The sequence below is a fragment of the Stereum hirsutum genome (genome assembly GCF_000264905.1).
Source record: "Stereum hirsutum FP-91666 SS1 unplaced genomic scaffold STEHIscaffold_15, whole genome shotgun sequence".
In the NCBI taxonomy this organism is placed as follows: domain Eukaryota; kingdom Fungi; phylum Basidiomycota; class Agaricomycetes; order Russulales; family Stereaceae; genus Stereum; species Stereum hirsutum.
The window spans coordinates 285,654-305,153 of record NW_006763145.1 but is presented as its reverse complement, the minus strand read 5'-3'; the positions used below and the strand labels follow the sequence as shown (position 1 = coordinate 305,153).

Genomic DNA, 19,500 nt, shown 5'->3' with positions numbered 1-19,500 from the left:
GTTGTATATACGATCATACACACAACGAATACGAAAGGTAACCTACTTGTATCTCATGAGAAACGCAGCGTGGCCGAATTCCCACACTGCTGTGGGCGCCTTATACATCCGCACAAGTACGTGCAGCGTCCAGCATGCACACAGCTGTAGGGCAGCTTCCAGCATCCACACTTCTTCCACACGTCCAGCACTGTACATTGAGATTATGGCTTGTCACGAAGTCTACTCCGACGAGCTCGCTTGCCGGAAGTGGGGCTACGCTCTCTGGAGACCAGATCCTGTACCTAGAGAGGTGCAAGGTCGTTATTACCATCAACGATTGCCAGTATCTCTCGGAGACGTAGGATTCGTCCGTGACGGCGGCTTCACCCCTTTATTCAACGTCCATCTCCCCTCCGACGATCCACTGCAGTCTCGTTACTTCCCAGAAGATTTTGAACACATACCGAAGCCGCGATACATACGTACGGACTGGCTAGACAAAGGAATACGGTTCTCTCGGACGGTTCGCGTCGGGGGTATGGATGTCAAACTCCCACTGGGGTGAGTTCTCTACGGTCCTTTCACAGCATCATACTCAAGTTTGGGGACTTCAAGCCTCGCTCCTCTGACAGGACAAGCCTCATTCAGCTGCCATAAGACGCAAGGCGCCGTTCAAGTGATCCCTAAAGAAGCAATTCGCACAGACGCCCATTCCCTACTAGATTACAAGACGTATATCCTAAAAAACTGCGAGAGCTGGCTTGCTTTCGCAAACGGGCCAGGTTCAGGGCTCGAGCTCGAAATGGAGGATCTTATTCTTGTGACGGGTTACGATCTGGCTTCATCCTGGGCTGTTGCTGCATTCATGCACAATGAGGCTGACGCGGCAATAGAGCTCCAGGTGAACACTGCTATCGGAGCGGGCGGTGCAGGGATGCACGTCTCTTGGAAGAACGAGTGCAATGCGGAGCATAACTGGGGCCCACGACCAGGTCTTCTAACTTCTATCGAAGCGACGCTCTCACCTCTTTCCCAGGATAGGACTTTGATGGAAAATCACGAGACGACATCCAGTAGTGGGGATGGGCAGACGGAGTCTTCGACGCGAGACCAATGTATATTCCTTAGAGGGTATCGTGTGAAACGCAGAGTGTTTCGAACCGTCAAGAAGATTCGCGCAATGGCTGGGCCTTCCGACCTACCCGAAGAACGAGATGGCAATAGTGACGCTGCCATTCCTTCAATAAACGAAACGCAAAACGAAGAAGACGTGTTCGAAGTCAGCCCGATTGCGAAAAATAGTGGTGTGCGTATTAGATTTTATAGTTGATCCCGCTTCAATTCACTCTCAGTGTTAATCCCAGTACAAACCGCTGGTTGTCTCGTTGTTGGATTATATTCTCGAGGTACATCTTTCCTTTCGTCGTGCTGTCAGTTCTATCCTTGCTGAATTCCAAGTAGAAGTCCGATGCTTCCATAGCCATTGTACACGACAAAGATTTCGAACTGTTCGATGATGTAGGTCATACCGGTTATGTGTCGACGGATCTCTGTGCTCAAAACTATTGCTAGGCTGTATGCACCCCATCCGGCATCCGTCGTGAGCTTTCAAGTGGCAGCCTGTCCATAGATATGCAATCAACGGGCTTTTCGCAGAGAGGTATGTGCTGACAGTTGTAACTGTCAGTTGTGTATTGCTGAACTGTTTCGACGCTATGCCCGGGTAATGTACCTAGTCGGAACGTTATCAAGTGAACGAAAACACCGCATACTGGATCGAAGACACCATAGGCAGCCAATCACAAGCTCTCTACAACAGGAACAAGAGCTCGCGGTGCAGGATCCGCCCGACACAAGAATTATATGGTATATGTTCAGCACTGTCATCTCTCTATCGCTGTGGTTGTCAGTAATGCTACAGTCATGTTTGCACCAACGTAAGCATACGCTCTGCTTATCGTGCCACTCTTCACCGTCCACTATTATTCACAGTGAATTACGTATCATTTAAGGCCTCAATCTACCTGCAATAATTAATCGCGCCTTTGCAACATTGGGCTCACTTTTGCCACTCCGTGCTGAAGGACCTCACTTACCTCGACGACAGAGACTGCGAGGAATGACCCCAACTATGTCAGTTTTATCGTACTTTTTCGACCAATTGCTCGCCTCGCATCACTGTCTGGCAAATCAGGGACCGATGAGCTTCGATTAGGAATCGAAGCTTGTCGGCCAACCCAAACCATTAGAGTCTCCTAATTGGGCTAACACTTGGTCGAAGAAACACAGTAGTCCAACTGCGCTCCTTCTTATTGATGTTACCATTTCAGAGACCCTGCCGCATTCCACGCTCTACTCATCGGGATCAACGCGTACCCGAGCCTTAAACATGTTACACTACAAGGCGCTATCATCGACGTCCACGCAGTCTACACCTTCCTCACCGAAGACCTTGGGGTGCCGCCCTCGAACATAAAGCGCCTAACCGCCAGTGACGCCACAAGAGCCGCCATTCTTCGCGAACTCAAAGCTCTCGCTTCAAATCCATCCATCAAACCCGACAGTCCGATACTCATCTATTATGCCGGCCATGGATCCTCGGGTCCTCCCCCAGCGGAGTGGAACGTCGATGATGCGAAAATTGAATACATCGTCCCTTACGATTGCTCAAAGGCCACGCCGGCAATACCGGATAGGACGATCGCTGCGTGTTTGGATAACATCGCTAAGTCGAAAGGAGATAACATTGTCTGTCACTTCTTTTCACCTTGCGGCTCTGCACTGATTCGCTGGGGAACTCACGAAACCTTGTTTGGAACCAACAGACCGTCATCCTCGACTGCTGCCATTCCGGCTCCGGCACTCGCGACTCAAGTGGCGTCCAGCGCATACGCTACGTTGATCTTCCTATCGATACTATCTCTCCGACGCTCGACAAGGAGATCTGCGGTCCTGAAGCGGCCGCCCCTGGCAAGCTTGCCCGAGGCTCGACTCTTGCACCTGGGTTTCGCCAGACAGGTCTCGGTTCCCATATCCTTCTCGCAGCATGCGGCTCGCGTGAATCTGCGGCAGAAGACGAGAGGGGAGTCTTCACGCGTGCATTGATCAAGGCACTCCAGGAGAACTGGAGGAACGGGGTCACATACAAGGAGTTAATGATGGTCATCCCAGAAATTTCTAAGTAAAACATCTCTTTCTCTGTCATCGTCGCAGATGAATGTCTTACTTCTCGCTGTACAGTCAACATCCCCAATGTGAAGGCATAAATCAGAGCCGTCAAATATTCACGACTATAGTAGCTCCAGTCTCTCTTCTCGCCGCCGTTCGCAGTAATACCTTCTCGGTGGCTATCACTGCGCCAAACCGCCGTGTTTCTATGGGACGCGGACGTTTACGCGGGGATGCCAGTCGGAAGGAGACCGGGCAACAATTTGGTCTAGAGTTTGGCGAGGGCTTGAATGAGGAGGCAGAGAAGTTTAGAGAGGCCCTGGATCGTGACAATCAATGTACTGTTGAACAAGATCCAGCGCCGGCTTCAACAATTTCGAACGATCTACTCGTTTCTCTTGGCGGCCACGACATTACATTCGACGCTATTTCCGAAACTCATTCCAAGCTCGGCTTCAAACGGCTTCCATGCACCGTCGCACACAATTCTGATCATCTCAACTTCGTGCTATCCGTAGCTACCAATTTCTATTTCCACCTCCGCCGCCAACCCCAGCGCAGTGTTATCTCGAGGGATGTCGTTCTCGAATTCACGGAACTCGAAGAAATTGCCGCAGACGAGGATCTGGCGGTGCAGAATTTCAGACCGTCGAGCAAGAACCTCATTAACGAGGACAATGAAGTGTACCTCGACATATGCAGCACGATCGAGAAGCAATATGGGATAAGAATTACAAACAACTCTACCTCGGATTTATATCCTGCGCTTTTCTACTTCGACAATAGTGATTTCAGTATTCGTGAGTCTTCCTCTCTGTCATCAACTCATGCGCTGATGTCCTTCACCAAACAGAGAGCTACTTTCTTCCACCTTCATCCACTCAGGGTGGCAAACCCGATCCACCTCTTCGAGCTGGGGAGTCGCTCAACATTGGTTACGGATCAGGTGGTGTACCTCCGTTCCAATACTTCCTTCGTGAAGGGCAGAAGATGGACCTGGGATTCTTGAAGTTGTTTCTTACGAGAGCGTACGTCGATCTTTCGAGTATTGCGCAAGAGTCACCATTTCTGGTGCAGCGTGGTGGTGGTGGTGGTGGTCGAGATGTGCAAAGTATTATAGAGAATAAGACAGTGGCTCAGATGCCGCTGTCGTCGGCCTGGGATCAAGTCACGATTCCTGTCGTACAGAAGCGCGTATCTTCACCAATGTAGTTTGAATGGTAACGCCTAACACATTTCTCCTGTGATGGAGCAACCATTTTGACACGCAAAACTTAGATTGTGCCAGTTTTATCGTGTATGTTACCCGATCTCAAGGATACTGCAATCGGTATCAATGATTCATCACAGTAAACGATGCCAGTCCAACTTTGAAATAAAGGTCCACTCACGACCGTGCCCCTCGGAAGGTATGGACCGATGGTCCAAACGCGGTCATACGCCAGATGTAGTGAGCAAAGAAGGCGATGAGAAAGGGTTGACGTCGTAAAAGAAAATTGTGGTCTCTTTCAATCCTGAGTTGCGAGATGGGCACCGAGATGTAAATACATTTACGTCCTACGAACTATGTAAATGAAGACGCTGATTCTAAAGTCTGTACAATGGGAATTGTAAGTTCATGCCATAGGATGAGTGGCGATATCTCTCCCGCTGCATTATCGTCTACATCATCGTCCTCTTCCTCTGCCCCGCGGTCTCTATTCTTCGACGGCGGAAACGGAGAGTCTTGCACAATACTCGATAGATCCACGTAATCACTTGTAAGAAATAACTTCAGGAATCCCAGGTCTATATCCTGCCCTTTACGAAGTGAGTATTGGAACGGAGGCGTACCACCTGATCCGTAGCCAATATTGAGCGACTCTCCAGCTCGAAGAGGTGGATCGGGCTTGCCGTCTTGAGTGGATGAAGGTGGAAGAAAGTAGCTCTCTATGTTTTGGCGAAGTCAGCACATGAAATGGTGACAGAGAGGAAGACTTACGAATACTGAAATCACTATTGTCGAAGTAGAAAAGCGCAGGATATAAATCCGAGCCAGATACGTTTTTAATCTTTATCCCATAAATCTTGCTGTCGTGCTCGCCATCTACCTTTAGCTTGATCATATTACCATCATACACCTTCCATCCATCCATCCATCCATCCATGACCATATTCCCACTAGACGGTCTGAATTCCGTTGCCTGCTCCTTATCTGTGGCCATTACTTTGAGTTCCGTGAATTCAACCTGAACAACTTTTGTCGATATGTTGGCCACGGTGTCCCTGCGCTGGGGTTTCTGGTAGAGGTGAAAATAGAAACTCGAGGCTGCGGAGAAAACGTATTTGAGACGACCGGACTCGTTGTGCGGGATGGTGTGTGGAAGCCGTTTGAAGCCGAAGTTGGAGTGGGCTTCAGAAATAGAGTCGAATGTATAGTCGGAGTCGCTGAGAGAGACAACTAGATCGGGATCGTTGCGAGGTGTCGAGGATTGTGCTGAATCTTCTTCGACAATATATTGACGATCGGGTAGACTCACGAGTAACTTCTCTGTTACATCGTCTATTCCTTCGTTGATTTGTATGCTAATGTCACGTTTTTCTGCCTCGAATCGAACGCTTCCGCGTGAGCCGACCACGATACGTCTGTTCGGCATGATGTTGAACACCACCGAGTATAGATTTCCATACAGACGAGCTTCACGAGGTGGTGTCGCTGTCGTGGTGAATAGATAACGGTTCTTGTGGATGCCTTCGCACTGGGGACTTTGACTAGACGTTCAAGAGTAGAATAGTCAGGTTTGGTAAATGATACACTGGAAGCAGAGAAAATATACGATTTCGACAATTTCGGTATCGCACTCATCAACATCGTGTATGAGATCCGGTGTCCCATCTTCTGCCTGAGCGCACTGAGCGCACTGATTAATTCACGCGTGAAGACCCCATCCGACGCAATATGGCGCGAGCCGCACGCTGCGAGAAGGACATGGGATGCGAGACCTGTCTGGCAAAAACCCGGTGCATAAGTTGAGCCTCGAGACAGACTGCCAGTGGCGACCGCTCCAGGACCCCAGATCTTCTTGTCGAGCGTCAGAGGGATAGAATCGGTAGGAAGATCAACGTAGCGGATGCGCCGGCCGTCACTTGAACCGCGAGTGCCGGAGCCGGAATTGCAGCAGTCGAGGATGACGGTCTATTAGTTCCAAACAATGTTCGTAAGTTCCCCAGCGAGTCAGTGCAGAGCCGCAAGGTGAAAGGAAGTGACAGACAATGTTATTTCCTTTCAATTTAGCGATGCCGTCCAAACACGCAGCGATCGTCCTATCCGGTATTGCCGGCGTGTCCTTTGAGCAATCGTAAGGGACGATGTATTCGATTTTCGCATCGTGGACGTTCCACTCCGCCGGAGGAGGACCCCTGGATCCGTGGCCGGCATAATAAATGAGGATCGGATCGTCGTGTTTGATGGATTGATTCAAAGCGAGAGCTTCGAGTTCGTGGAGAATGGCGGCTCTTGTGGCGTCACTGGCCGTCAGGCGCTTTATATTAGAGGGCGGCACCTTAAGGTCTTCGGTGAGGAAGGTGTAGACTGCCTCGACGTCGGCGATAGAATAGTTCAGGTTTTTCCAAGGGTTTAGGTGCTGGTACTTGTTAATTCCAATGAGTAGCGCGTGAAATGCGGCTGGGTCTCTGGAATGGCAATTTTAACAGCAGGGTATAGACTGGAGTGAAAGAAAACTGACATGTCAATTGGCACTGCATTCGAGCCTGAATCTGAGCCTGAATCCGACCCTCGATTCCTTCTCATGGGACCGGGAAGTCCTTTGGCACCGGTATACCATTGTGACAAACGTCCCCAAGCATTCTTGAGAGCTGCAAGTACTCTGAGTCCCCCTGGACATATGCATACTGCCCAATACGCACGTCAATAAGAATGAACATCACCAACGGGTGATTAAATTTATCAAGATTGACGAGAAAGGCACTTACATGTCCAAAAATCCAGGATCCTTTTCACTCTCTGCATCGATGACAGTTTTGCTAGTTCGAGAGGTCTGAACGTCGGTGGGGAGAAGTAGTAAGTCAACCGTGGGTATCATCAGATGTTCATGTTCGTAAGGATATAAGAGGTTGGGGGCGGCGGTCCGCCTGAAGATGGTGGAAATTTACCCTTGAGGGATTGATGAGGGTAGAGTTGACGCGCATTATCCTAGGGAACACTTCTTAGTGAGTATATCGAGTCGTACGCTACCTAGTCCTAACTAGTCGACCTCTCGAACAGTGCCGAAAAGGCCGGTGACATAAACTCCGGACAACTTACTTACTGGTGTGATCTCTTCCAAAAATTTCAAGCAAGGAAAGTCATGAGGAGCATATCCCCACGAAAACAGTTTCGCGGAGGAAAGAGACTTCCGCGATTGGAACATGGCAGAGAGGGGCTTTTTTTCCTCTGCCCTTCTCAAGTTCTGTAGGTCGCACGAGAATCGCAAGCATTGATATGCTGCAGATTGCCGCCGAGGCTGAAACACAGGTCTTACCGGCTCTCTAGGTTTTCAGAACCTGATACGAGCTGTCCAAGCCTCAATTCCGGCGAGTGTTTCCCAAAAACACCCCAAAAGTAGAGAAGTGACCGTCTCGATCTGGTCTCTTCAATGGAATGGTCGCTGGTGCTGTCTTGCATGCAGTCAGGAACGTGGTAGATCCGGTAACTGTGAACGTGAACGATGTGTTTCCATTGTCCAAGGATGCTTTTAATGTACATGAAACTCGACCTTTGATGTCTGCACGATGAGAGGAAGTCGAGCATATGCGGGTTGCCACGACTAAATTGAGATACACCATGGACACGATCCTATGGTGGCGTTAGACATCGGCGCCCGTCTGTGTCGTATTTGGGAGCAACCCAAGAAGCAGAGAAGGTCATGGTCACCGACAAGAATAGGTCGCGAAAAGCCACAGGTCATTCCGTTAGACGCGTTTGGGGTTTGGGTGTTCGAAACACGCTGCACGCATGATTCCAGCTGCGAGCAGTGGCTCAGAGCTAGCTGAGAGCAAGAAGAGTACGGCTTACCGGCCGTGGATTGCTGGTCAGGGTACGGTTCATGAAGTTCATACTCCGAAGGAAGGTGTTTGGCTCACCAATCTAGCCGTTCCATTTTGCAACGTGTAGGCAAAAGATTACTTATGGAAAGCACGCATCAAGTGCTTGGTGCTCATCTAGTTGGCAACAATTCCCACCGAGGACACCACTGCCGTTCGAGGCCCTTGGCATTTGGAACCACTTACCTGGAGTGCTCCCGGTTCGAAGTTTGAGGCACGGTGCCGTAATGCTCTTGAATCATCGAGACTGCAAAACAGAAGGTGGTTTATCAAGCCGTGGTGACTCACGACTACCAGTAGATCACTGTACTTGGGTACGGATATCAACACACACATTGTCCCTTGTCCCGGTTCGCATGGGGCGACAGCTGGCGCTGGCTTGAACGTGTACACGAGAAAATACAGCACGGAAAAGGAAGCGACGAGGGATGGAAGTGCAAATCAAAAGCGCGTATCCATGTCTGGACACGCACAAGCGCTGGAGGGTAGTTTTCTCGTGGATGGCTTCATGAACCAGTAAACTAGGTGTTTCGCACCCCGCATAAGGAAAGCGAGCCACAAGCCTCCTTCAGAGTTGGGGGCGAAAGAGTCTTTAAACACTTCCGACGGTCGTTGAACGTATCCGAGTCTTGGCGGTCGAAACACTCCTTCGTGAGCCAAACGAGAGAGTTGCCGAACGAATACTCTCTCTTGGCCATCAGAGTATTTTGACGCCAAGGGTCGAGAACCCGTTCAACGACCGTCGAAAGAGTGTTTGAACACTCTTTCGCCCCCAACTCTGAACGAGGCTTATACCAATACAGTGTTTTCGCTGTCGAGTGCGACAGCCGTTGCGCTGCTGGATCTGTCGAGATTTCCAGAGCTCTGTTTGGAGCGAGCCTAACAGCGCCTCCCACTGCCAGATGCTCCTGATGGCCGCCTTCACGGCGCCTCCTGTAAGAAAAACCGGAAAAATGGGGCATATGCAGTACACTGTGCTTGATGTATACGCATCTCAGTGGTCAAAAATGTGTTTGGAATATGTTTCTTGGAGGGACAGGCCATTGACCATGCGTGAAGCAAACGAAGCGCCTGCGTCGACTTGCTCTGTCGCTGTAGCGGCGACAGCTGTTTGGCCTGGTTGGGAAAACGGTCTCATAAAAGGATTGGAAAAAGGTTCACGTATGTGATTCGGAGCCACCTGTGAGTTGACGTACAAGGGCTGCTATAATAATCAGAAGAAGTTTTATGGTTTGGACGCGTACGGTTCGCGGACGATGACGATGCGGGGATGTTAGACTATGCGTTTCAAGAACCCCACCCTACTCAGGGTGCAGGATGCAACAAGCACTATTAAGGCCGAACATAGGCATATTAGGTTCCAGGAACATCACGTCCAGAGAGAAAAGCATCTATATTCGTCCAGTCATGGAAAGAAGAAAAGCGCGTCCCGCACATACACATCGGTTGCAGAAGCATGTGGAACCAATAGACGCAAGCTCGCGTTTTCGTGTTCCCATCCCACTCGGGCGTATCTGTATCGATGTCAACTTTTGCATCCCCCGGTGGAGCGACGATGACCATCGCTACATATATGCCCTGAGTACTGATAACTTCCCTTGGATCCATGGAGTTCTTCGACGTCTAGATCTTCAACGAACCACTTGCACGGGTCAAAAGCCTAGAACACATATCGCCAACAACACACCCACGGACAAGAACATCAGCGCTCCCTTCGACGATCTTGATACGCCCGCCTCCCCGACCGAACACGAGCTCCCTTTCGAACTCGAAGAACCAGAACCAGAACCCAAAGAACCAGCAGACGCACCATTCTCCGCAAACCCAATCGTCCTTGCCCCCACATCATACACCGTATAATAATGCTTCAACAAACTCCCGCCGACCAATTCCAGCCCGTCGAACGCATTAATCAGCGTCTGGCACTCCGTCGCATTATCCGCGAACGGGCCCACGCTTAGTTCTTCGGACGGGATGGTGAGGTTGAACGGCTCGTTGGACGTCGAGGTGAAGGTGATAGAGATTGAGGCGGGGAGCGTGGGGATGAGGGAACAGGGGAGGCCGTAGGTGCCGGGTTCGGAGGCGTGTGGTTGGATGAGGGGCGAGATGAGGGCGTAGATTGCCTGGAGTACATTTTCGGGATCATAAATACGTGAAGGAGTACAAATCGCGACTTTGCAAATCAGACGCACCTCGGTCGTGTTCGTACTAAACAAAACATTACTCGTCCCACTATCAAATATCACCGTCCGCTCCGAGTTCAGCAGAGGTGTCGTTTGGCCGTTCACGAAGATGGAGGGGGAGGGAAGTTCCCAGGTACGGCCGGAGCCGGGGAGGGTCGCGTTGATTAGGTCGCCTGGGTGGTGTAAAAGTTAATTTAAGTTCACAGCAGACGATGGAGAAAGGACCAGAGGACAGAAAGAACGGGCCACCGCCACATCAAACATGAGCGAACACGAGAAAGCAGAAACGGTCAGCGTTCTTGCACCCATAATCAACCAACATAACTGGTCCGTCTGATTCGCTGGATACTCGAACGGGGATTGGAGCGTCAACGCCAGTGGGCCACTGACGGGGATGCCACATGCATCGCCGTCTGACTCCTTGTTCCAGCCTCAGCTGGGCCACACCACGGTGGATGTTCCAGCTCACTTGCGTCGAGATCTTGGTTCTTTTGTGGACCTTGTGCTGGACCTGTGACCCTGAAGCTGCAGTCATCCTATTGACCACTCGTGGACGAGCGTATACGTAGCTCGGCGGGGAGTGGCCCGTAAGACCTCCGTGGAGGTTTCGACAACTCTGACAATAACGAATGTGTCCGTTTGCCCTGCAAAGCAAGGGCTCCCGCTAGTCAACATTACAAAGGAGCTCAGTGTTACGGGGCCCCATTTCCAACGAGTAGTCAACTGGGCTATCTCATCCGCTCGACATTTGAGGCCAATGAGCCACTGGTGGCGATGCCATATGCATCGCCGTACGCGTCTGAGATGTTCCGGGTCACTCGTATTGAGACCTTTGTTCATGTATAGACCGTGCACTGTCCAGTTGACCACTCGCCGACGAGCGTAGGTGGCCCGCGAGATCTCCAGAGTCCACGGAGGTTTCCACTACTTCTCTGACAGCATGAACATGAACTCTGCCCGTCTGTCCCGCGAAGTACGGGCACCGACTAGTGACATATACGATAACATAACGCAGACTGAGTCCACAGGAATCGAAGAAACACCGAAAGATACTGATACTGACTCGGAAAGAAACAGATCTAGAACACGTACCTTTGAACTTCGAAGAGTCGATCCCGCCGAGCAGCAACTCCGCGCCCCCGTCCGCTTCAGGCGTGAGGAGCATACTGAAGAGGGCTTGATGATATGATGTCCAAACGTCGGGGCCAGAGTCAAAGTTTCGAGCGTGTTTCCGTCACCGTCACCGTCATGGGATGGGTGGATAATTGTCGATTCCGAGTCCAGTCGGGTGGTGCGGAGAGAGGGAGAGTGCCACGTCGAGCGAGCATCGAGGGTATAGAGTTTAAGAACGTAAAATAAAATTAGTGAATGCATAGAGAAGAGCGTGCCAGCAGAACTGCCATATTATTATGAATGGGGAGATAGGAGAGAAGTGAAATAAATATAGGAGTAGGATAGGATAAATCGAAGTTATGCGATGACAATGAGTGAGGATCAAGAACGTACAAGGCAATCCCTGCGCTACCAATCCCGCAAATAATCCGCCCGCATCTGCCGACAAACCTAGACGCAATCGATGTCAGCATCATTACTGTCCATCTCCTCCTCCGCCTCCCCGTGCAAATTCCAACTCTCATCCGCCCACAAACCGACTGCAACGCACCTTGAATCCCGCTATACGGATCCGGCCCAAACGCCGCCGTCTGTTCCGTCACCTGAAAAAACTCGACATCGCTCACGAACACGCCCCCAATACCCACCGTATCCGTCGCGCTCCTCAACGTGAGCGTGTATTCGTCTCCGATGGCAGGGTTGACGCCGCCGCCGGTGGCGAAGACGATGGTGGATTCGGAGCCGCCGTCGACGAAGGTGGAGGAGGCGGAGGCGTTGAATTGGGTCTGGTTGGGGCAGGTGGATGCGCAGAGGGTGCCTGGGGGAGTAGGATGATCAAAGGAGGGAAGGTTAGAGGGGAATTGGAGAGAGTGGAGAAAGAGACGCACTGGTTACTTCGAGGGTTACGCTTCCTGTGTCGAACACGGTCTGAATCAGAACAGGAAGACATTTAGCAGTCAGCAATATTCAGATGAATGGATGCGGATAGGGGCTCCGGACGACTGACCGGAAGGGTTTGTGGTGGTGTCCCGACTGTATCGTGCACATAGATCGGCGTTGGACGGCTCGGTCAGCGATCATGCATCATGATGTGTCGTCGAGGAGGACGCTGGGAGGACTCAACTGGTGATGTTGCCAAACCACCTATGACACGTCGTCCAAAAAATTCAGTCAGCTTCAATCGTTCTATTCACAACCAATCGCCACGTCCGCGCGTTCACTCTTCCTCTCTCTCTCCCTCTCGTAAGCCACTCACACGATCTCCTCCCCACCCCACACAACGAGGACCCACAAACCTCCATACGAAACGACCAAAGAACAAACAACTCACTGCAGATCCGTCCCCAAAAACTGATCATCCAACGGAACTGTGATATTGTCCACCGCTCTCCTCTGGTTCTTGACGGACCTCGGCGACCTCGTGGTTACCTTTCTGGACGACAGGGAGATCTTCGCTGGTTCTGCGGCTAGTGCGATGGAGGCGGAGAGGAGGGCGCTGAAGCCGACGGTGGATGTCTTCAGTAGCATGGTGGTTTGAAGTTAACGGACGTGAACGTGGAAGTCAAGAGAAAGAGCGTAGTCTTCTCAGTTCGCTATGGTCGTGCGAGCCTGAACTAGTAAACGCAGTATGTGTGGGACGCGACGGGTGGAAAAACCCCAGCTGCCAGCAAGCAAGGTCGTATTTATACCACGGTCCACAATTGAACCTAGCGACGCACAGGCCTAGGAGAAGCACTTGGCGGAGAAAATCGAAGAGGGATATCCATGTGGTCTGGTACGGGCAGGTTATACGGAGGTGGACTTCGCGTATGGGTGTGGCCCGCCATCAGGAAATAATGTGGTTCCAAACCCCGATCGGGAAGGAAAGTCGGTGGCGGGGGCGGTTCGCAGGGTCGAGCGCGTGGATGGGAAGACGCCGGACTTGAACTACGAGTGAAATGCAGTGAGTCCAGTAAATCAGGGGCAATAATCAAAGTGGCAGTAAGTACACGCAGAGGCCATCAATTCGCTACCTGTCGACTAAAAGCTGCACATAAATGTATGAGGGTCCGCAGAATACGGATACTACGAGCTACAGGTTGACCAGACTCTACAAAGCTACAAGTATATGGGTTATCGACGGTCGTCCGTGATATACGTCGAATTCCTATCAATAGATACGCTGTGAAGGTCGGAGATTTACATCTACACCCCTAACCCGAAAAATACATCACCCACCTCAACAACACCCACAAATCACTTCGCATCCTTCCCCACCCCAAACATCTCAACCAACCCCTTATTCCCCCCATCCTTCAACACCGAATACTCCCTCTCCGGCACCCTCCTCCCCCTATCCAGACTATCAAACACCCACTCCGGCCTGACGACATGCGGCCGGACCTTCATCTTCTTCTGCGTGAGGAGTCGGTGCGTCTTGCTTCCGCTGAGCTGTTGTGAGGTCAGGATGTGTGTGGCGTTTGAGGCGGAGTACCTGTAGGAGCGGGAGCGGGGGAAGTGAGTAAGTCGGGTTCGAATAGAAGGTAGGAGAGGGACAGAGAGAGAAAGCACATACAGGACCTCCCCACCCGCCTCCGTGATGATCTTCTTCATCTCAATGTCTGTCGTATTCTCGAGGAACCCGTCGATGTACGCCTTCACGTTCCTCAGCACGTTCGTGTTGGTAGTATTACCCGCCTGCTCCTGTGAAGCCAAATTCGACGACGGCCCAGCTTCTTGCGTCGTCGATCGTGCAGCCTCTTGCGTCGTCGACCGTGCAGCCTCTTGCGTCGTCGACCGTCCAGCTTCTTGCGTCGTCGACTGTCCAGCCTCTTGCGATGTCGATCGTTCAGCCTCCCGTCGTGCCTCTGCTAACTGCCCCTCGAGCTTCTCCTTCCGCCGAGTGAGATACTCAGCGGTCGAACCTGCGTTCCGCCCATCTGAGCGCTGATGGCCCGTTGCTGTCGAGGTTACGTGATCTTTTCATCGAATGGTCGGTAGGCACAGTCAGGAGAGGGCGAGCAAGAGAAATATCATGAGTGTTTTGAAGGAGGAAGAGATGCGTGGAGACGTACCAGTCCTCGCATACACATCCGAATGCGTGATCGGGTTCGTCTCCTCGTGAAGCGTGCTGAAGAGGTGTTTACGGATCGCGGATGCGGAGGGCGTCTTTCCGTCCGCTGTGAGCAGCGGCTTTCTCTTCTTCTTCGCGGGTATAGGCTTCTGGGTCGAGATGCTGTATGAATGAGTACGAGTGTTAGCTGTGGCGCGTTTGTGTTTCGGATGATTTTGACGAGCGAAGACGAGGACGCGGACGGAAATGGAGGTGGAGATGAAGACGGAGATGGAGATAGAGAAGGAGGAGAAGGGGATAGAATGCGTACCCGTCCGACGTCATTGCGCGATTCGTAGCTGTAGAATAAGGAGCGTATCGAGAGCTGGAAGAAGTCTTCGAGCCTGAGTCTTGTTTACCGCCGCTCGCAGCGGCGCGTTTCGAGCTCGTCGAAGGTGTCGTGACGACGACGAACGCGTCCATAACAAGTCGACAACGAAACGACTAAGACCAAGACAACAGATGGCTGGTGTATGATGTGAATGTAGCCCGAGTTCGAGACTGTAGACTGAAGCTTGGGGCGTAGAGATTTGGGCAGAACGAAAGAGTGGAAAGAAAGAGAGGATGTGTTGATTCTTGACTATATACAAAGCGTGTCAGATCTTTGGGGCCCTCTGGCACGTCAAGGTGTCGGTGTCGGACGCGGTGCCATGGAGGTCAGGATCAAAACTAAAACAGACGATCTTTAAATCTGACACGGTTGTTGTCATGGCACGTGACCGCGATGTTTTCAACTGTTTTGTGACACGGTGGCACCGAGGCACGAGTGCCACCTTCGTTGGGATGAGATGAAGGGACTAAACATAGACGTCTCTGCTTCTGGAACAACCTGCAGATCACTGGACACCGTCTCCTTGGAGATGAAGGCTACATTAAGTAGGCTCGTAATCTACAAGTGTGCGCTAAAAGGAAACCATGTAACCCATAAAATCATCACTGATCATAATCGTAACCGTAATCGTAAACTATCCTACACAAGCGGGGATACTACTCGTTCCGGGGTATCACATCCGCACAACAACTACTTCAAACTTAACCATCTCTACCAAACCATGAACTTATGCTACATAATCTGCGAAAGTGAAATGCTTCATCCCATAACCCTCACGCCGTCGTAATCGCCCAAAGCCCACATATGTTCGCTCCCGAGACGAAGTACGCACATTCTGCTCGTAGGGACATCGAGTGCTTCAGAAGCGGCGTGAACGAGCTGGGTGCACAAATACACGATTCAAATATGAGGAGGATGAAAACGAGCACGAGGATGAGAGACACGGGGGATGGAAATGGAAGGCTTACGCATGGAGAGAACGTCCCCTTGACGAATGCCAAGCTGGATGAGCCACAATCAAACAAACACCATATGCATACGTCAATAATAGTCGAGGAAGATGAGATGTAACGCAACACGCACTCAATCGTGACCATAGGAAACGCCTCGTCCAATATCCTCGTATTCGGCTCCAGTTCAGTCGGGATATCTTCAGCGGTGGGGTACGCATGTACGAACACGACGGTACAGGCCTCTGGAGTATTGGCTTGGACGGATAGGAGGGCCCGTAGCATCATATGAATCTGGTACGACATCAGTACCAAAGTGGGAGAAATCGTTGGCATGAAAGGAACAAGGAAACACACATCGTCATGTTTGATCCAGACGCAAACTTTTGCATCGCGCGTCCGTTTGTACCATTTCACAAGGTACCGATTAAGCAGCCTCGTTATCTTCCAGCTACCGCGGGGAGACGGCTCGAAGAATCGAAGGGCTAGGCGGGCGATTCGGGGTTGAGAGCCTAAGACGAAGAAGGCGAGACCGATGAGGATAAATGACGGTGCGAATAGCTTGAGGGTCGAGGGACTATCTCATGAAAAATGAGTAAATTGAGTGCACGTTCAACGGAGTGGCGTGATGGGTGGCGCAGGGCACTAAGAATATTGTACTCACGCCAAGGCAATGTTCCCTGCCCAAGTTATAGAAAGGGAGAGAAGAGCGCCCGTGAGGGCCCATAATCCCGCGCGGTACGTTCGAGGGAGAGTAGGGCGATTATACTTGAGGACGAAGTTTGAGGTGGCAAACTACAATAAAGACAACGAAACGCTATCAGTGTTGGTTTTCAGGGAGATGATAAATGCGGACGTACAAGGAGCATTACAAACAAGAACGCTACAGAAAACATGCCAGAGGCAGTATTCACGTTCATACCCGAAGCAAGCCATAGTAAGATTGCCAACAAGACGGAGAATGCAGTCGCGACGTATGCGCCATTCGTGAGGGGTGTTGTGGCCAGGAAGACTTGTGGCAGTACACAATCCCTATAGTGAACGAATGAGTGGAAACAAGTAATTATATTTTTCAATGTGGACGACGTCGCAAGGACTGACCTGGCCAGTCGATCAATTAGTCCCCCACAGGTGACGAAACCAGCCAATACTCCTCCCATTAGCACACAGACCGCATCAATGACCACCCAGATTCTCATCCACCTCCCACCCGCAATCGTCTCTCCGAGTAATGAAAGGACGTTTCCTCCCGTTACGTCGCTGTATGGTAAGACCGCAAAACAGAGAAGACAAAGCGTGCCACCTAGACTGGCCGCTATGATGATAAGATTACGAAGGACAGAGGCGTAGGTCTTCGGTTGCATGTGTTCAATATAAGTGGGAGTACATTCGAAGCCTAAGTGTGGAGTGCCGGTCAGTTAGTAGTCATAGTGTGGTGTGGTGTAAAATCATAATGTACCAGTGACGCCGAGGAAAGCGACGCAAGTGCCATAGAAAAGAGCCTTGAGTGTATTAATGACACCCTCAGGCCGCAAGGCCCAATTCTCCCGCAGAACTGACGAATTTGGATCCATGCGTGCCCAATGAACGATACTGGCGAGAATGAGCGCGGCCATAGTAGCAAGCTATGGATGTTGTCAGACACATTTTCGCAGGAGGAAAATATAGAGACATACATGAAAGACAAACACGGAGGCGCTAACGACTGCGCTCTCCTTTCCGCCAACGCCAACAACCACGCCTATTACCACCAGAAAAATGATAGTGAGAACGCCGGTAGACAGTGGGAAGGAGGTAAATTCATCGTAGAGGTATGTGCTTGCTGTGGCTGACGATACTGTGGCCGTTGCGATTGCATCGAGGAGAGTAGCTGTCGCTCCAATGATAGAGAACGTCTTCCCGGAGAATTGCAGGAGGTAGATGTAATTCCTGTAGTAGGCAGGATCAACACAGTATAGCGAGACATTGCATTATTCACATACGCTCCGTTCAGGCGAACAGCAGAGGCGAGCTCGAGCAGTAGAGGACGGAGAAATAACAAAAGAGAGGCCGCAAAGACCAGACATATCGGGGCATAGGTACCTATGCAAGGGTGATTAGAGCGGGCCACACAGGGAGTAAACTAAATGCGGGTCACCTGCGACTGCTATAACTGCCGGAAAAGTGTAGAATACACCACCAGCTAGACCGTTGCCAGCTACAGACGTCGCCTTGAGCTGTCCAAAGTATTTGTGCGGCCGTTTGAGAGTCTCTGCAGACGGTAGAGACACGTCAAGATAGCTCATTGAACCCCATCCCTGTTATTATGAAGGTAAGACAAGCGGTGTGGCAGAAGATAGGCATCACGCACAGCGAACTCCCAGTCGTTGTTCAAGTGCGGCGAGCGAGAAGGATGATGCCGAATTTTGAGACCGTCAGGATCGTTTCCGTGGCGTTGCCTTCGAACTATCTATGAATGAAGGGTCGTCAATAAACGCATAGTGGAGTTTGGATAATAGCGGGCGTGTCGTACGGTTTGAAACTCGCTTTGTGCGAATGAAGGAGGGGCAGCATTATCATCTTGGCCATGAAAATAAACTATGAGAACAAAATACGCGCGATTCTTGTGAGACAAAAAGCCTACCGAGGTCACGCACGACGCCACTCTCCGGAATGGGCCCTAAGACTTCTCCCTGGACATGTCGAGGGAATATCCCAGTACTCGAAGTTTCGAGCTTTTCACCGAGGCGGTTGGTCCCTTGACTCAGCGTTCCATTCTCTAAAGGCATTAATTGGAAGTGCCGTAGAATAGATACTAATTGATATAGAAGCGTGTCGCGGTAAAAGACAGGTGGCGTAAGTGGAACTTTCCTGCAATGGACAGTTGATAGACAGTCTCTTGTCGTTAGACTTCACCAGCATGATATATCTCGAGATTGACAAACCAGAAAGTTGACAGAGTCCACTAGAAATATACAGGTCAGCCTGAGCAAGACTAGTACTGGGCGATAATACGCCACTGAGTTTCGGAAATGGTGGTGCAACAAAAGAAGAAGGCGGCAACGGCGGTGTCCAAGAGGCCCCTGAAAATCGGGCGAAATACCATACCTGGTCCGTTTAGGAGCAGGTTGTGGACGTGGACGAAATCGCTACTCGCCTTCCAAAACGGGGTAATTTGCATCTCCCACGCTGCCCGTTCCAGAGCTCGGCAAACAGTAGTGGCGCGGTTCCCGACGTCATACCCATCTCTTGCTCGTGTCTCAGACTCTCACTGCAAAGACGACTCCTTCACTAAACCTTTTTTGAAGTTCATCGACGCTGCGTACCACGACTTTCTTCCCATCTCTTTCTTGTTTCTCGAGAATGTTGCCAACGCTGGCAGTCAAGGGAAAGGAGTCCGGCAAGGCCCGTATTTTCCGGTCGGGTACTTCTGGTACGTTGACAGTGCTGCTCTCCGTCCCTCATCGTGAGCATTGTGGACGACAGGTATCGCCGAGTCGCTCATCCTGCTCATACATAACAGTTATTTAATGTCCAGCCAGGTCAAGGTGCGTATATCTTATGAGAGCCCCAATTCCCCTATATCAGTAGCATTACTTTTGATCTATATCCTAGTTCTCG

The 19,500-nt window shown here is 51.0% G+C and overlaps 5 protein-coding genes across 5 annotated transcripts; 1 reads left to right on the top strand and 4 right to left on the bottom strand.

The window, feature by feature from the left end:
* Nucleotides 1-205: 205 nt before the first annotated feature.
* Nucleotides 206-4,362, top strand: STEHIDRAFT_171257 (uncharacterized protein; the record flags this gene model as incomplete). Its single annotated transcript, XM_007308365.1, has 10 exons — nucleotides 206-543; nucleotides 598-1,288; nucleotides 1,347-1,388; nucleotides 1,444-1,500; nucleotides 1,555-1,642; nucleotides 1,719-1,887; nucleotides 2,313-2,730; nucleotides 2,808-3,163; nucleotides 3,223-3,950; nucleotides 4,004-4,362. 10 exons carry the CDS (start codon nucleotides 206-208, stop codon nucleotides 4,360-4,362), a joined length of 3,246 nt encoding a protein of 1,081 aa, XP_007308427.1.
* Nucleotides 4,363-6,280: 1,918 nt separating this feature from the next.
* STEHIDRAFT_38526 (uncharacterized protein) lies at nucleotides 6,281-6,803 on the bottom strand (the record flags this gene model as incomplete). Its single annotated transcript, XM_007308242.1, has 2 exons — nucleotides 6,281-6,325; nucleotides 6,402-6,803. Coding segments are annotated over 2 exons (447 nt in total), but the record flags the coding sequence as incomplete, so codon positions are not given.
* Nucleotides 6,804-9,396: 2,593 nt separating this feature from the next.
* Nucleotides 9,397-13,313, bottom strand: STEHIDRAFT_124464 (acid protease). The gene is made up of 10 exons (XM_007308364.1): nucleotides 12,859-13,313; nucleotides 12,652-12,671; nucleotides 12,535-12,560; nucleotides 12,416-12,455; nucleotides 12,079-12,345; nucleotides 11,922-11,978; nucleotides 11,508-11,591; nucleotides 10,425-10,588; nucleotides 10,043-10,355; nucleotides 9,397-9,892 (listed from the first exon to the last, which is right to left on the bottom strand). Exons 1-10 carry the CDS (start codon nucleotides 13,053-13,055, stop codon nucleotides 9,885-9,887), a joined length of 1,176 nt encoding a protein of 391 aa, XP_007308426.1. The 5' UTR covers nucleotides 13,056-13,313; the 3' UTR covers nucleotides 9,397-9,884.
* Nucleotides 13,314-13,763: 450 nt separating this feature from the next.
* STEHIDRAFT_65046 (uncharacterized protein) lies at nucleotides 13,764-14,198 on the bottom strand (the record flags this gene model as incomplete). The annotated part of the gene is made up of 2 exons (XM_007308286.1): nucleotides 13,764-14,001; nucleotides 14,083-14,198. Coding segments are annotated over 2 exons (354 nt in total), but the record flags the coding sequence as incomplete, so codon positions are not given.
* Nucleotides 14,199-15,474: 1,276 nt separating this feature from the next.
* Nucleotides 15,475-18,982, bottom strand: STEHIDRAFT_84651 (uncharacterized protein). Its single transcript, XM_007308363.1, has 15 exons — nucleotides 18,825-18,982; nucleotides 18,524-18,750; nucleotides 18,413-18,459; nucleotides 18,251-18,349; nucleotides 18,038-18,197; nucleotides 17,883-17,982; nucleotides 17,577-17,829; nucleotides 17,360-17,525; nucleotides 17,002-17,296; nucleotides 16,761-16,932; nucleotides 16,565-16,695; nucleotides 16,258-16,477; nucleotides 16,034-16,194; nucleotides 15,919-15,952; nucleotides 15,475-15,829 (listed from the first exon to the last, which is right to left on the bottom strand). Exons 2-15 carry the CDS (start codon nucleotides 18,666-18,668, stop codon nucleotides 15,710-15,712), a joined length of 2,103 nt encoding a protein of 700 aa, XP_007308425.1. The 5' UTR covers nucleotides 18,669-18,750; nucleotides 18,825-18,982; the 3' UTR covers nucleotides 15,475-15,709.
* Nucleotides 18,983-19,500: the final 518 nt, after the last annotated feature.